The 17,696-nt window shown below is 32.0% G+C and overlaps 1 protein-coding gene across 1 annotated transcript in view; it reads left to right on the top strand.

The window, feature by feature from the left end:
• LOC134722290 (uncharacterized) overlaps nucleotides 1-17,696 on the top strand; it is a 122,043-nt gene that overhangs the window by 21,855 nt on the left and 82,492 nt on the right. Inside the window, exons 15-24 of the mRNA XM_063585899.1 lie at nucleotides 1,003-1,233; nucleotides 1,717-1,956; nucleotides 3,357-3,587; nucleotides 3,741-3,953; nucleotides 4,433-4,663; nucleotides 5,109-5,321; nucleotides 6,078-6,305; nucleotides 13,840-14,079; nucleotides 15,096-15,326; nucleotides 15,586-15,825. Of these exons, the coding sequence (XP_063441969.1) occupies nucleotides 1,003-1,233; nucleotides 1,717-1,956; nucleotides 3,357-3,587; nucleotides 3,741-3,953; nucleotides 4,433-4,663; nucleotides 5,109-5,321; nucleotides 6,078-6,305; nucleotides 13,840-14,079; nucleotides 15,096-15,326; nucleotides 15,586-15,825 (2,298 nt within the window). The remainder of the gene's footprint in view (nucleotides 1-1,002; nucleotides 1,234-1,716; nucleotides 1,957-3,356; nucleotides 3,588-3,740; nucleotides 3,954-4,432; nucleotides 4,664-5,108; nucleotides 5,322-6,077; nucleotides 6,306-13,839; nucleotides 14,080-15,095; nucleotides 15,327-15,585; nucleotides 15,826-17,696) is intronic.

Consider the following 17,696-nt stretch of genomic DNA (forward strand, 5'->3'; position numbering starts at 1 on the left):
GTTCTAATACGCGTCAGCTCACTTTTTTTGGTTATGTCATATCCGAAAAAAAAATTGGCGGGAAGATACTCGAGAGGGTAAAAAAGGAAAATCCAAAATAGCAAATTCACTGGCAGTGGTGAAAAACATGCAAATTCTTTTGAAATGAGGAAAAAATATTAGAATATGCCAAAAATTCACTTGGTATCAACTTATCAAAATCTGGCTTTCTTATATAAGGTGTAATTATATTATAAATTCACCAATTCTGTTGGCCTTTATAGCAATTTTTCAGTTCATATAAAGTGACAAAATATTACCTAACCTGGCTTGGCCTGAAAAATTTAACATAATTGTGATTGCATACAAGAGTCAGTTGGTTCCAAGATGTTTGTTAGTACATAACAGGAAAAATATACATGTACCTAGCATTAAGCTTTCATTTCAAACCAAAATTGGCAATATATTTTACCTACTTTGAAAGTAATGGCTATGCTTTTTGGGAGAGTTCTGTGCAAAACATTTACACTCACTTGTATGTTCTTCCTGGCTTGGCTTAAATAAATTGTTCTATATCCATGAAATGAGCATAAGTTAATTACCCCCAGAAAAATAATGAATCCACAGTTAGTTTATACATGTTACGTCTCAACTTTCTATTAGCATTTCTGTCATTTCCTGACTTCAAAATTTACAGTACAGTAGAAAAGAGTAGTTATGTTTGTAAGTAAGTATTTTGAAAGAATTAAGAGATTTAACATAAATACAAAAATTATGTTCAATTAGGTTCAATCCACCATTTTCTACATAAGAAAATGCCTGTACCAAGTCATGAATATGACAGTTGTTATCCATTCGTTTGATGTGTTTGGACTTTTGATTTTGCCTTTTCATTTTGGATTTTCCTTTATGAATTTTCCTCGAAGTTCAGTATTTTAGTGTTTTTACTTTTTATGTACAGTTGTTGTGGAACTATATCAAATTTCTTGTTTTTTCATTGTAATGTATTTATTTGATTTTTAGGTGACTATCAACAGAACTTGTGTCAACCTATCAACACAACCTGTGATCCTTGTACAAAGAGACTTCCATCTTGTGTGGGGAAATCAGATGGATTAAATCCATTACCTACCAAGATGTGGCAAGCAGATTATGTCAGATGTTATAAAAATAGAACAATGGCCGTCACCACATGTCCAACAGAAGAATATTTCAACCCTAGACTAGATAAATGTATGAAAGTTGTACAACCAGGTCAGTGTTTTCTATAAAACATCAATTGAAATAATCATATTTGTGTGATAGGATTGCTTCCCTTTGTTGTAGTCTATTAGATACTTGGTCAGCCATAGTGGTCAAGCTTAGGAAGTACTTATTTTTAGCTCAGTCCATATTTAGCTGCTATGAAGTACATAGGTGCTGGGTGAGAGCCCTTGTGGAGAAATAAGTGATTTTTCAATAGAATCATGCTCTGTTGTTACAATTGCAAATATGAAAAAGTGTTGAAAATTGAATGGCTCAAGATTGAACCAAAAATGACCTATAATGAAAATTCATTGATATGGGTCTGAGGTTAGCATAAGTTTAACTGAGCATAGTTTCTTGGATATTGTCTGATAAATTTGCATAAACTGGTATATATCGCATGTTAAATTTGAGATTAGGTCACTTTCACCATTTTTACAAGACCCAGATAATGTGCTCGCGTGATTACAACACTTCAGTTTTCTATTTCAGTTGACGTACCAGATTACTGTACAGCCCATCCCAGCGCCATTCTACCAGACCCAGATAATTGTGCTCACTACTTTAACTGCTCTGATCCCACCATGGCCACCATAACCAGAGGAGCAGGTCAGACTCCAGGAAATTACAGGAAGGAGTGCCATTATCCAGACTTATTTGATGACAGTATTAAACAATGTAATAAGTTTGAAATGGTCAACTGTAGTAAGAAACCGGAACCACAAGCGCCTTGTAAGTATATGAATGAAAAACATGAGAGTAAAATTAAAAATGCTTGATTAATTATTTTCTGTAACCATATTTGTGCATTTTTGTGTGAATTGATAGATGTGGAAATAAAAAAAAATCTTATATGAATGCCAATAAAGACAACAACATGTATTCACAAGAGACTAAATGATATGAATGTAAGCACCTATAGGTCACAGTTCACGCCTTCAACAATGAGCAGAACCCATACTATTTATAGTTGACTATAAAATTACCCCTCGATGACAAAATGTGAAACAAGAAAACCAATGTCCTGATTTATTAAAAAAGAAAAATGACTAACAGCAACCAACAACAATCTCAGAATTTATCAATTACAGGCTAATGATGAAACCCATTCAAACATATTCTTATGACTTTTTTTCGTCAAGTCTTTTCATTATAATATATATACAATTGAATCTTAGCAACAGATTTTGAAATATTAAGACTTTCTGTTAGTAACTGTAAACAATGGCAGAAATTATATCTTGGTTGGATGTACTGCTGAAACTGAATGAAAAAGCAAAAATATAAATTAGCCAAAACTGTAAGTGCTAAAATATAGTGTTTATTATCACCTGTTTGAAATAAAGGAGTAGGTCTGGTAAGGACAGATTTTGGCCTCAAATTTAAGTTTCATCTGACGAAAGATTTTGATCACTTTTTAAACACTCAAGTGTCTATTTCATTTGATTCAATTAATTTTTGTGAAAGATTGAACTAATTTAGTCATTTAAAATGCTCCGATTAAAGCTCAAGTATGAAAAATCGACCAAATATGCCCAAAAATGTCACTTTTCAGATGTTTTTTGTCAAAAATGAAAGTGGCCGCATCCATGTTCATCCTCAACCTTTATATATGTTATGTATTATCATCAAATACAACTTACATTTCAATATTGTGGATGAACATGAATGCGGCCACTTTTGTTTTACATGGAAACCGTCTAAAATTTAACAAAAATGCTAGAATTGTGAAGATTTCAGTAATTTAGCATGACTTTATGATGCTAGTACTCTATATATGTGCATTGTATTGTCAAAAACAGCCCATATTTATGTAGCAGAAGCATTCTACTATCCAATAAATAACTTAAAGTTAACATTTGAACAATTTTGTAAAACTGCTATATTTTGGGGCCAAAAAGAGGTCTTACTGGACCTACTCCTTTAGAAAAACCAAACATTCCAAATAGCAGTGTGCTATCTTTTGTTCTCAAAAAAAGAAAAATATAATACTGTCTTTACAAATAAAATTAAAAAGTTCAAAGAAATTATGAGAGATGATAAATGTATGTTAAAACAGTTTTTTTTTTTTTTAAATGAATACATGTAAGCAGCAATATACCGGTAGTGATTTTATGAATAATTTGTTTCAGGTGACTATCAACAAAACTTGTGTCAAGCTGTCAACAAAACCTGTGATCCGTGTACTAAGAGACTTCCATCTTGTGTGGGGAAATCAGATGGATTAAATCCATTACCTACCAAGATGTGGCAAGCAGACTATGTCAGATGTTATAAAAATAGAACAATGGCCGTCACCAAATGTCCAACTGGAGAATACTTTAATCCTAGACTGGATAAATGTATGAAGGTTGTACAACCAGGTCAGTTTTAATTCTTTTGAACTTTTTTCAAAAAGCTCAGTCCATATATAATTCATAGTGTAGATTTTAAATTTGTTGTTTGTTTCTGACTTTGCAGACTAGTCTACAAACTGTGCCACACTAAACATATGATATTTTTTGTCTCTTTTTCAGTTGACATACCAGATTATTGTATTGTCCACCCAACAGCCGTAATACCGGACCCAACAAACTGTGCCAAGTATTACAATTGTCTACAGAACTTGGGCACTAAAACAGCTACCATATTTGAGTGTAAATATCCTGATCTGTTCTCTGATGTAACCCAAAGTTGTGAAAGATTCCAGAATGTGTCATGTAAAACCATGATGGAACCACAAGCACCTTGTAAGAATTATAGTTAATTGAATAAAATTGAGTTCATTGATGATATTTTTATTACAATATTTGCATTTTAAAGAGTTTTATATATACATGGTACCTCAAAAGATATTTGAAAAATTCATATTTTTTTTACCAATATTTTGCTTTTTCTTGTGAATGTCATGCTATTTTTTTAAGTTTGACCAACTGATTGTTGGTCTCTGGACATTTATGTGATATAAGGTCAAAACTTTTCAACAAAATAAAAAAATATCCATACAATTTATATTTGTTACTATGAAACAAAAGGTAATTTAATAATATAATGTGCTAATTTATGTCAATGAGAAAGCAACCAAACAATGCAAAAATGAAAAATGATATAAAGAGGTCAACATACAGTCATATATCCTTAAAACAATAGGCATGTCTTTACAATATGTTGAATCTGAATCTTCCAGTGTCTAGAAAAGATATGAATAAATAGTGACTTTATTGCTCAGGTGAATATGACCAGAACTTGTGTAAGCCAGGAGACATGAACTGTGAAGTTTGTCCTAAACGTTTACCCAGTTGCCGTGGATTACCTGATGGTGACGAAGCTGTCCAATCAGCTCTCTGGACAGATCTCTATGTCACATGTCTGATAAATAGGACAATGGCTGTCCGTCACTGTCCTGCTGGTCAAGTGTATGATCCAACTCAGTTACACTGTGTCAGTAAAATACCAAAAGGTTAGTTACTACCTGGTGTTCTATAAGTATTGTACTGATGTTGTGAAAAGTGGTGGTTCTGAAGGTTTTGACCACCAAAATTTTACAAATTACCAACATAATTTAATTTTTTTTCAATAGAAATAATTTGAAGACCAGCTGATTTTCTATATAATTCCACCTTTTGTGATATTCCTGTATTTTAATTGGATGAGACATGATATTTTTAACCATTTTCTACCAGTATGTATTAAGATTTTCTTTTCTCTGCCAGTTTATTTGTCATTAGAGAATTCCATCTGTTTGGGTATTTGCAAGCATCCTATTAAATTTCAGGCAAATAACATTAAAATGTGTATTGCACTTATAAAATTTAGTGGATTGTAATATATCGCAATAGCAATTATCTGAATATGTTATAAACAAAATGTCCTTGTGAGTTAAAGTTTTATTGTATTTTTTTCAGGAAATATGGATGCCTTCTGTCTAGCTAACCCCACATCTATAGTGCCACACCCAGACACTTGTGGGCAGTACTACAACTGTTCAGCCATGTCCAAATATGGTCATCATCTCCAGGAATGTCAGTACCCAGATCTGTTTGATGATGTCACTCTGACTTGTAAAGACTTTGAACAAGTCACATGTAACAAATCAAAACATGAACCAGAGGCCCCATGTAAGTACTTTAACCTATATGTCCAAATATGGTCATCATCTCCAGGAATGTCGGTTCCCAGATTTGTTTGATGATATCAGTCTGACATGTAAAGACTTTGAACAAGTCAAATGTAACAAATCAAAACATGAACCAGAGGCCCCATGTAAGTACCTTAACCTATATGTACAAATATAGAGATTCATTCACATATATGCATAATTTAAAAGATCCAACAAAACCTTAGAATCATTATGTCATCAAACATTCAAAATAATGTCTAATTTTGTTAAAGCTAAACATAGTTTTTAATTAAATGAATACATGAATTCTTTGATTTGCAAAGCAGTTGTAACATGCTATAGCAACACAAACATTGTGACACACGATAAACAGCAGAGAACAATATTATAAGATATTACAATAGACAAATGATCAACAGTTACTTATAAGCTGTGTTCTAATCTGCCAGCTATCAAAAAGTTACACAATTATCCGACTAAAGATCTACATTTTGAAATTAAAAGAAGCACAGAGATTTGACAGATATTTTATTAAATATTTCTGGACACAGAAGGTGTACAAAGTACTAGAATATCAAACTGAAAGATTTGTTGAATACAGATAGGTATTTAAAAGAAAGACAACTTCTAGATGATTAAATTTTTGAACTTTCATGGCATCAGGTGATTTCATGTTTTGATATTCACATGTTTAACTATGCATGTCTAAATGTGCTGTAAATTCTTTACTTAAAGACAAATTTCTTTGTGACAGGTGAATATTTACAGAACAGATGTAATGTATCAGATCCAAGTTGTCTCCCCTGTCCTAAACGTCTGCCATCTTGTGTGGGACATCCTGATGGAGACAACTCATTCCCCAACAAACTATGGATGTCTGACTACATCACCTGTTATAAAAATAGAACATTGAATATAACACACTGTAGTCATGGTTACTTCAATCCAAGGACAGCCAAATGTCAAGATGATGTTCCTAAAGGTAATATGTAAAACCACTTCTCATTGCTTTCAAGCACTAGCCAGTCAACACGGGGGTTGTGAGTTTGAACCCTGCTGGTGCAGGTGCAGTCGAACCAAATATTAATTGACTAGGATTGTCAGTTTTCCTATCTCAGTTCTGTGTTTTTCACGGGCACTTCAGCTTTCCTCCACTAATAACAACTGGCCACAACAAAATAGCCCAAGAGTGGAAAAAGAAAGTAAAAGATTTAATTTAGTAATTACTTTTAATTCAGTTAGAATGTGTTTTGCATGCATTGTTCTTGAAAATTGATCTCAAAATGCACCTTTTTGTCATTTGATTTTCAATAGCATAGGTTCAGATTATCTGATTGTTCTATTTATAGTTAACCTTATCTACTCACTGATTAATCAGTCTCACTTGCGGACAAACTTATCCCCTACTAGTAGTGTTACTGTATTAAACAAACAATTATTATAGGAAATATGAAATAGTAACTTTTTAAGCTTTTATAATTTCAATTAAATATTATTTAGTAAAGACTGATTCAACATCTTTTTATAACTAGTATCATTTCTGAATGCTTATATATAACAAATATATACACTTTATAAAGGCCATTCCTTGTTGTCTATATAGAAAAAATAAGTATGAAAGAATATTCTTTTTTGGTTGAAATATTAGTTTAAAATAGTAATGGTAAGTACTCTTTGAAAAGAAACCCATACAAAGTCCTCTTACATAATTCCCTATATATATAAAAAGAAGAAAAAAGTACCCTTTGCAACAAAATTTTCTACAAACTCTCTTTTAAAATTTTCTATAGGAGTCTATTTTAACTTACCATGGAAGAATATTATAGATGAATATTTATAGTTTAGAGCCCAAAAAGGACAGCATTTTATAGAAAATGACATATATGTATACAATTTTATCAATAAGACTCATTAAGAAAATACGCAGAATCAATATACTCTGAATCTATTTCACACAAGAGTCCTTCTCAAATAGTTTTTTATTCTTTATAATTACTCAACTTCAAAGTTTTACAGCTTCGTTTATCATGTTTATGTTCTTTAGGATTCTTACAATAAATTGACATTTTCAATAAAAAATAAATAATAGACTTAAGACAACAGAAAACCGCAATTTTGAAATGTTTTATCAAATTTTGAGTATTCATCCCAAAAATGTATGAGAAGGACCTTTTCAACCGGATCAACAATGTGTTGGAAGTTTAAGTTTTTAAAAAACAAAAACTGGATAGAAATTAATTTTGATTTTAGTTTGAGATATCTATTAAAATGATTGATGAAATATAGTACAAAAACATGTAAAATTTGCAATATCATATCAAAATGGTTTCAACAGCACCTAACATTTTCAACATACCAAAGTGCAAAAATTGTTGTAAAGTATTTAAATAGCCCATCCCAGCTCACCACTGAGCACGAATGTTAGGCCCGGTGTCATATGGTATTTTGAACCCCCTAAAAATTGAACCCGGGGTCAAAATACCATGCGGTAAAATGACCCCGGGGTCATTATACCGCATGGTATTTTGACCCCGGGGTCATTTTTCACATATGGTATTTTGAACCCCCCTGCGGTATATTGAACCCCCCTGTTTTTAAGAAATAGTATTGCAGATAATCTAATTTACAATTTATTGGCTATTATTTTTTTTTATTAGAGGTTATGAGTAGGGGGTTCAATATACCGCAGGGGGGTCAAAATACCATGGCTATATAAAATTTTGCAAAATATCTTTTCCAGTATGCCAAATACATATAAACTACTTATTGGAGTATTATAACTATGTGAAGGAGTTAGAATAGCTTGGATTTTTGAAATTCAAGGTCTATAGTAGGGGGTTCAATATACCGCAGGGGGGTCAAATTACCATGGCTAATTAAAATTTTCAAAATATCTTTTCCAGCATGTTGAATACATACAAATTACAATTTGGAGTGTTATTACTATGTTAAGGAGTTAGAATAGCTTGAATTTTTGAAATTCAAGGTCTATGGTAGGGGGTTCAATATACCGCAGGGGGGTCAAAATACCATGGCAAAGTAAAATTTTCAAAATATCTTTTCCAGCATGTTAAATACATACAAACTACTTGTCATCTTGTAGGAGTATTATAACTATGTTAAGGAGTTTGAATAGCTAGAATTTTTGAAATTTAAGGTCTATAGTAGGGGGTTCAATATACCACAGGGGGGTCAAAATACCATGGAAATTATTTTTTTTCAAAACATTTTTTCTAGCATTTTAAATACATACAAACTACTTATTGAAGTATTATAACTATGTTAAGGAGTTAGAATTGCAAGAATTTTTAAAATTTAAAGTCTATGGTAGGGGGTTCAATATACCGCAGGGGGGTCAAAATACCATGGCTAAGTAAAATTTTCAAAATATCTTTTCCAGTATGTTAAATACATACAAACTACTTGTAGGAATATTATAACTATGTTAAGGAGTTTGAATAGCTAGAATTTTTGAAATTTAAGGTCTATAGTAGGGGGTTCAATATACCGCAGGGGGGTCAATATACCATGGAAATTATTTTTTTTCAAAACATTTTTTCCAGGATGTTAAATGCATACAAACTACTTATTGAAGTATTATTACTAAGTTAAGGAGTTAGAATAGCTAGAATTTTTTAATATTAAGGTCTATGGAAGGGGGTTCATTATACCGCAGGGGGGTCAAAATACCATGGAAATTATTTTTTTTCCTAATATCTTTTCCAGCATTTTAAATACATATAAACTACTTATTGGAGTATTATTTCTATGTTAAGGAGTCAGAATAGCAAGAATTTTTTAAATTAAGGTATATGGTAGGGGGTTCAATATACCGCAGGGGGGTCAAAATACCATGGCAAAGTAAAATTTTCAAAATATCTTTTCCAGCATGTTGAATACATACAAATTACAATTTGGAGTGTTATAACTATGTTAAGGAGTTAGAATAGCTTGAATTTTTGAAATTCAAGGTCTATGGTAGGGGGTTCAATATACCGCAGGGGGGTCAAAATACCATGGCAAAGTAAAATTTTCAAAATATCTTTTCCAGCATGTTAAATACATACAAACTACTTGTAGGAGTATTATAACTATGTTAAGGAGTTTGAATAGCTAGACTTTTTGAAATTTAAGGTCTATAGTAGGGGGTTCAATATACCACAGGGGGGTCAAAATACCATGGAAATTATTTTTTTTCAAAACATTTTTTCTAGCATTTTAAATACATACAAACTACTTATTGAAGTATTATTACTAAGTTAAGGAGTTAGAATAGCTAGAATTTTTTAATATTAAGGTCTATGGAAGGGGGTTCATTATACCGCAGGGGGGTCAAAATACCATGGAAATAATTTTTTTTCCTAATATCTTTTCCAGCATTTTAAATACATATAAACTACTTATTGGAGTATTATTTCTATGTTAAGGAGTCAGAATAGCAAGAATTTTTTAAATTGAGGTATATGGTAGGGGGTTCAATATACCGCAGGGGGGTCAAAATACCATGGCAAAGTAAAATTTTCAAAATATCTTTTCCAGCATGTTGAATACATACAAATTACAATTTGGAGTGTTTTAACTATGTTAAGGAGTTAGAATAGCTTGAATTTTTGAAATTCAAGGTCTATGGTAGGGGGTTCAATATACCGCAGGGGGGTCAAAATACCATGGCAAAGTAAAATTTTCAAAATATCTTTTCCAGCATGTTAAATACATACAAACTACTTGTAGGAGTATTATAACTATGTTAAGGAGTTTGAATAGCTAGACTTTTTGAAATTTAAGGTCTATAGTAGGGGGTTCAATATACCACAGGGGGGTCAAAATACCAAGGAAATTATTTTTTTTTTAAACATTTTTTCTAGCATTTTAAATACATACAAACTACTTATTGAAGTATTATAACTATGTTAAGGAGTTAGAATTGCGAGATTTTTGAAATTTAAAGTCTATGGTAGGGGGTTCAATATACCGCAGGGGGGTCAAAATACCATGGCTAAGTAAAATTTTCAAAATATCTTTTCCAGTATGTTAAATACATACAAACTACTTGAAGGAATATTATAACTATGTTAAGGAGTTTGAATAGCTAGAATTTTTGAAATTTAAGGTCTATAGTAGGGGTTCAATATACCACAGGGGGGTCAAAATACCATGGAAATTATTTTTTTCCTAATATCTTTTCCAGCATTTAAAATACATATTAACTACTTGTTGGAGTATTATTACTATGTTAAGGTGTTAGAATAGCTAGAATTTTTGAAATTTAAGGTCTATGGAAGGGGGTTCAATATACTGCAGGGGGGGGTCAAAATACCATGGAAATAATTTTTTCCCTAATATCTTTTCCAGTATTTTAAATACATACAAACTACTTGTTGGAGTATAATTACTATGTTAATGAGTTAGAATAGCAAGAATTTTTGAAATTTAAGGTCTATATAAGTAGTCAAAATATTGAACCCCCTGAAAAAATATTTTGAAGAAAAGAATATTTTCATGGTATTTTGACCCCCCTGTGGTATAATGAACCCCCTACTATAGACCTTAAATTTCATAAATTCTAGCTATTCTAACTCCTTAACATAGTAATAATACTTCAATTAGGAGTTTGTATGCATTTAACATCCTGGAAAAAATATTTTGAAAACAAATAATTTCCATGGTATTTTGACCCCTGCAGTATATTGAACCCCCTACCATAGACCTTAAATTTCAAAAATTCTTGCTATTCTAACACCTTAATATAGTAATAATACTTCAATAAGTAGTTTGTATGCATTTGACATCCTGGAAAAAATATTTTGAAGAAAAGAATATTTTCATGGTATTTTGACCCCCCTTTGGTATATTGAACCCCCTACTATAGACCTTAAATTTCAAAAATTCTAGCTATTCTAACACCTTGATATAGTAATAAGACTTCAATAAGTAGTTTGTATGCATTTAACATCCTGGAAAAAATATTTTGAAAAATATTAATTACCATGATATTTTGACCCCCCTGTGGTATATTGAACCCCTACTATAGACCTTAAATTTAAAAATTTCTAGCTATTCTAACTCCTTAACAAAGTAATAATACTCCAACAAGTAGTTTATATGTATTTAAAATGCTAAAAAGATATTAGGAAAAAAAAAAATTCCATGGTATTTTGACCCCGCAGCGGTATAATGAACCCCCTACCATATACCTTAATTTAAAAAATTCTTGCTATTCTGACTCCTTAACATAGAAATAATACTCCAATAAGTAGTTTATATGTATTTAAAATGCTGGAAAAGATATTAGGAAAAAAAATAATTTCCATGGTATTTTGACCCCCCTGCAGTATATTGAACCCCCTTCTATAGACCTTGATTTTCAAAAATTCAAGCTATTCTAACTCCTTAACATAGTAAAAATACTTCAATAAGTAGTTTGTATGCATTTAACATCCTGGAAAAAATATTTTGAAAAAAAATAATTTCCATGGTATTTTGACCCCCTGCGGTATTTTGAACCCCCTACCATATACCTTAAATTTCAAAAATTCTTGCTATTCTAACACCTTAATATAGTAATAATACTTCAATAAGTAGTTTGTATGCATTTGACATCCTGGAAAAAATATTTTGAAGAAAAGAATATTTTCATGGTATTTTGACCCCCTGTGGTATATTGAACCCCCTTCTATAGACCTTGATTTTCAAAAATTCAAGCTATTCTAACTCCTTAACATAGTAAAAATACTTCAATAAGTAGTTTGTATGCATTTAACATCCTGGAAAAAATATTTTGAAAAAAAATAATTTCCATGGTATTTTGACCCCCTGCGGTATTTTGAACCCCCTACCATATACCTTAAATTTCAAAAATTCTTGCTATTCTAACACCTTAATATAGTAATAATACTTCAATAAGTAGTTTGTATGCATTTGACATCCTGGAAAAAATATTTTGAAGAAAAGAATATTTTCATGGTATTTTGACCCCCTGTGGTATATTGAACCCCCTTCTATAGACCTTGATTTTCAAAAATTCAAGCTATTCTAACTCCTTAACATAGTAAAAATACTTCAATAAGTAGTTTGTATGCATTTAACATGCTGGAAGATATTTTATAGAAAAAATATTTTTGTGGTATTTTGACCTCACCCCTCCCCTTTACCATGGTATATTGACCCCCTACTATAGACCTTGAATTTCAAAAACCCCAAGCTATTCTAACTCCTTATTATAGTTTTAATACCCCAATAAGTAGTTTGTATGTATTTAACATGCTGGAAAAGATATTTTGAAAATTTTACTTAGCCATGTTATTGTACCATGGTATATTGAACCCCCTACTATACATCTAAAGACCTTTCATGTTAAAATATCTTGCTACTGTAACTCCTTTAGATATTTATTATACTCCAATAAGTAGTATGTATTTATTTTATTAGCTTGAAAAGATGTTTTGAAAATTTTACTTTTTAGATTAACTGAGCCATGGTAATTTGACCCCTCCCCCTTTTTTACCATGGAGAATTAAAATTTAAAAGTCTACCATTCTATATAAATATTTTTAATTTCAAAGAATTAAAGTGTCCAAGCTACATTGTTTGGTTTTAATGCTTTAAGAAGTTTTTTGAATGAAATTTTGTTGGTTAAGACTTCAGAGCGTTTATACCAAGCAAATATTTTTCTTTTAACCAATCATTGAAAATTGACCTCCCCTTTTTGTATTAATGATTTTTAATATTTGATTAGCTTTTATATAATGTTAAATTTTTTATTAATCATCTAGAATGAAAAAAACAGGGGGGTTCAATTTACCATGGGGGTTCAATTTTCCATACAGGGGGGGTTCAATTTACCATGGGGGGGTTCAATTTACCATAGCGGTATTTTGACCCCGGGGTCATTTTACCATGGGGTTCAAAATACCATATGACACCGGTGTTTCTGCCTTGTTTGGGGAAAAGATCCCTGAGTCCGGCTTCATCAGTGGTCAACTCAATAAGTTGTGTATTGGTGTATTATTTATGATTTTTGTTTTATTTTGTATATTATATTGGACCAACTTATTGTGAAACTTATTCATTATAATAGTATGGACTGTAAATTGGTTTACATTTCCAGCAGGTAAAAATATAACAATGAAAAATAAAGTAAAATCTGTTCTTTAAAGAGGAAAATTAGAAAAAGGAAATTTTTGTTAATATTGATAATATCATGAATATATAAGTACATTTAATTATTAATATAAAACTCTGAAAATCTATTCAACTGTACATTTTGTTAGTTTTTTTGTTAATTCATTTTTATTGTAATATATTAATAAAGTTAAACACAATGTAAATGTTTACTTTCCAATTTTACAAATTGATATGCATTACTGCTGTACATGTTATAAGTTAAAGTAATACAATCATGCTGAGTGTTTGTCCGCAACATCCGGGTTTTCAGAGATAAGAATAGCTATAAAATCTGCATCTCATTAAATGACGTGTAACATAGGGGAATCTGATCCTATGCTATTGATTTTCAGTTGATGTACCAGATTACTGTACAGCACATCCAAGCGCCATTCTATCAGACCCAGATAATTGTGCTCACTACTTTAACTGTTCTGATCCCACAATGGCCACCATAACCAGAGGAGCAGGTCAGACTCCAGGAAATTACAGGAAAGAGTGTCATTATCCAGACTTATTTGATGACAGTATTAAACAATGTAATAACTTTGAAATGGTCAAGTGTAGCAAGAAACCAGAACCACAAGCTCCTTGTAAGTATTTGACAAACATATGATCATCACAAAATAATGTCTTTTCTTCTGTTGGTGGTCAGATACTCTTGGCTGCTTCTTCCTCATCCCAAGAGAATAAAGGCAGACTAACTTTTATTTTGCAAAATTTTCCATGAAGAGTCAGTGCTCTTTTTTCTGTTTCAAAGAAAAAATGAAGAAGAAAAAAAAGTAATTGTTTTAAAAGAAAGCTAAAAGAGAGATAATTCATATCTGTTTTGTAAAAAAGCCTTACTGTTTACTGTGGATTCATTATCATTTCTTGAATTCCAATTTTGTGGATTTCCTAAGTACAAGTGAACCACAAAATTAAGTGTTCAAAGAATTTTATTTTTTTATGCCCCGCCTACGATAGTAAAGGGGCATTATGTTTTCTGGTCTGTGCTTCGTCTGTTCGTTCGTCCTTTCGTCCGTCTGTCCAGGTTCAGGTTAAAGTTTTTGGTCAAGATAATTTTGAAGCTTAAAAAAAAGATAATTTTGAAGTCCAATCAACTTGAAACTTGGTACACATGTTCTTTATGATATGAACTTTCTAATTTTAATGCCAAATTAAAGTTTAACCCCAATTTCACAGTCCACTGAACATAGAAAATGATAGTGCGAAGTCAGGTTAAAGTTTTTGGTCAAGGTTGTTTTTGATGAAGTTGAGTCACATCTACCGTACTTGAAACTTAGTACCCATGTTAACAATGATATGAACTTTCTAATTTTAATTTCAAATTAAAGTTTTGACCCCAATTTCAAGGTCCACTGAACATGGAAAATGATAGTGCAAGTGGGGCATCTGTGTACTATGGACACATTCTTGTTATAAGATAATATGCAGACCTTGGCAAAACCACCAAAACAAATATTCATAAAAATGCAAGTTTTCCTCAATTGGCTAAAATTGGTTAGCACGAAAATAAATACATAGAAGTTAATTATGTAAATTTGTTGTATAGTGTCAGTTCTTGTTACTATAAAATTGCACACCAATGAAATACTCTATATTATAGGTGAATACCAACAAAACTTGTGTCAAGCTATTAACAAAACCTGTGATCCATGTACTAAGAGACTTCCATCTTGTGTGGGGAAATCAGATGGATTAAATCCATTACCTACCAAGATGTGGCAAGCAGATTATGTCAGATGTTATAAGAACAGAACAATGGCCGTCACCACATGTGCAACTGGAGAATACTTAAACCCTAGACTGGATAAATGTATGAAAGTTGTACAACCAGGTAAGTCATTACAGTTTAATCCAATTTGTTCAATTAGCAGCTTACTGAAAACAGGCTGATAAAACGTTTTTGGTTTGACACGGCTAATGGTTGATCCAAAGATCTATCACACTCAAGTCCAGAAGGTAACCTTTTGACAACTGAAGCACTTTTAACACATAATGTCCTGAGAAAATAGGATACTAAAACATAATAATTTTGCATGATTCACATGCTCAATTCTCACTATAATCATGGACACTACTTTTTAATATTTCAGTTGATATACCAGATTACTGCACAGCCCATCCCAGCGCTGTTCTTCCCGACCCAGATAATTGTGCTCACTACTTTAACTGCTCTGATCCCACAATGGCCACCATAACCAGAGGAGCAGGTCAAACTCCAGGAATTTACAGGAAAGAGTGTCATTATCCAGACTTATTTGATGACAGTATTAAACAATGTAATAACTTTGAAATGGTCAACTGTAGCAAGAAACCGGAACCACAAGCTCCTTGTAAGTACATTACTTTCACAATAAGTGGATAATCATAACAAATTGTAACATGATTAAAAATTGAGTATTATTAAAAGTGCTGAAAGATGGTGTTTTAACCATTTGTTGAATGAAGAATCAAAAGAAGGCATTCTTTTGGAGCAAGATGATTACCTTCATCCTTTCAGAGATATATTTTTTTCGAATGAGTCTACCTAAAAAACTTCCAAATAGATAACAGTAGATAACAGAAAACAGGCTATTATTTGAACTTGGAATTATTTTTAGGCAGTTAAGCTGCCTTATGCGAGCACCCTGGATTTGTGTGCTACCCAATAAATGCCGAAATACGTGCCATTGTTATCACCTAGCTGGCCACTATATTATTTATAACTTATTGGACAGTTTTTTCATACTTTTCATTCTGGATTACAAAAAATATGACCAGAAAAACCTTAAATGATCGTCGATTTTCCCAAAAGTTTTGAAGTTGCACATAGGAAGTAGAGCACATTAGGAATCTTTATGAAGTTTATTATCCCCTGAGCTTTTGACTAAGATGTCAAGGAACAAATGTATGAAATATTTAATCGCCGAAAATCTCTAAAGACAAGTAGTTAAGATTTCCCAAATTGCAAAAGTCGTAGGAATATTGTTTGTCGTCAATACGTAGTCAACTACGTATGTATACGTCAGTAGTCTATTAATAGAAATTCAACTGATCATGCTGTTGGCGGCAATTTTGAATTAGAAGACAGAATTTTTGTATCTTTTAAATTTGGACGCAGGGGTTCAAATTAGCGGTGGCCGGATGTCTGCGACCATCCAATTGTTCTACTTGGTTACTAGCTACGCCCAGCATGCCCAACGAACCTTGAAAAAAAATTAAAAATATTAATTTGCAAACATTTTTACCAAAGTTTCCTATAAATAGAGATCAATAATCGATCTCAAACTTATTTTTAGCTCACCTGGCCCGAAGGGCCAAGTGAGCTTTTCCCATCACTTTGCGTCCGGCGTCGTCCGGCGTCCGGCGTCCGTCGTTGTTGTTAACTTTTACAAAAATCTTCTCCTCTGAAACTACTGGGCCAAATTGAACCAAATTTGGCTACAATCATCATTGGGGTATCTAGTTTAAAAAATGTGTGGCGTGACCTGGTCAATCAACCAAGATGGCCGCCATGGCTAAAAATAGAACATAGGGGTAAAATGCAGTTTTTGGCTTATAACTCAAAAACCAAAGCATTTAGAGGAAATCTGACACGGGGTAAAAATGTTTATCAGGTCAAGATCTATCTGCCCTGTAATTTTCAGATGAATCGGTCAACCCGTTGTTGGGTTGCTGCCCCTGAATTGGTAATTTTGTGGAAATTTTGCTGTTTTTGGTTATTATCTTGAATATTATTATAGATAGAGATAAACTGTAAACAGCAATAATGTTTAGCAAAGTAGGATTTACAAATAAGTCAACATGACCATTTCCCCTAAGGAGTTATTGTCCTTTTATAGTCAATTTTTAACAATTTTCATAAAATTTGTAAATTTTTATTAACATTTTCCACTGAAACTACTGGGCCAATTTCATTATAGATAGAGATAAATGTACGCAGCAAGACTGTTTAGTAAAGTAAGATTTACAAACACATCACCATCACCAAAACACAATTTTGTCATGAATCCATCTGCTTCCTTTGTTTAATATTCACATAGACCAAGGTGAGCGACACAGGCTCTTTGGAGCCTCTAGTTATCATTACTATTCATGACAGCAATGTTCAATTTGTTCTTTTTACAGAAAATCACTGATAAATAATGTGTAAATCCGAGTAAAATCGTATCTCACTATCTGTCAAAACAACATTGAAAATAAAATGGCTGCCGCGAGATTACAT

This window comes from Mytilus trossulus, chromosome 6 (assembly GCF_036588685.1).
Source record: "Mytilus trossulus isolate FHL-02 chromosome 6, PNRI_Mtr1.1.1.hap1, whole genome shotgun sequence".
Lineage (NCBI taxonomy): Eukaryota > Metazoa > Mollusca > Bivalvia > Mytilida > Mytilidae > Mytilus > Mytilus trossulus.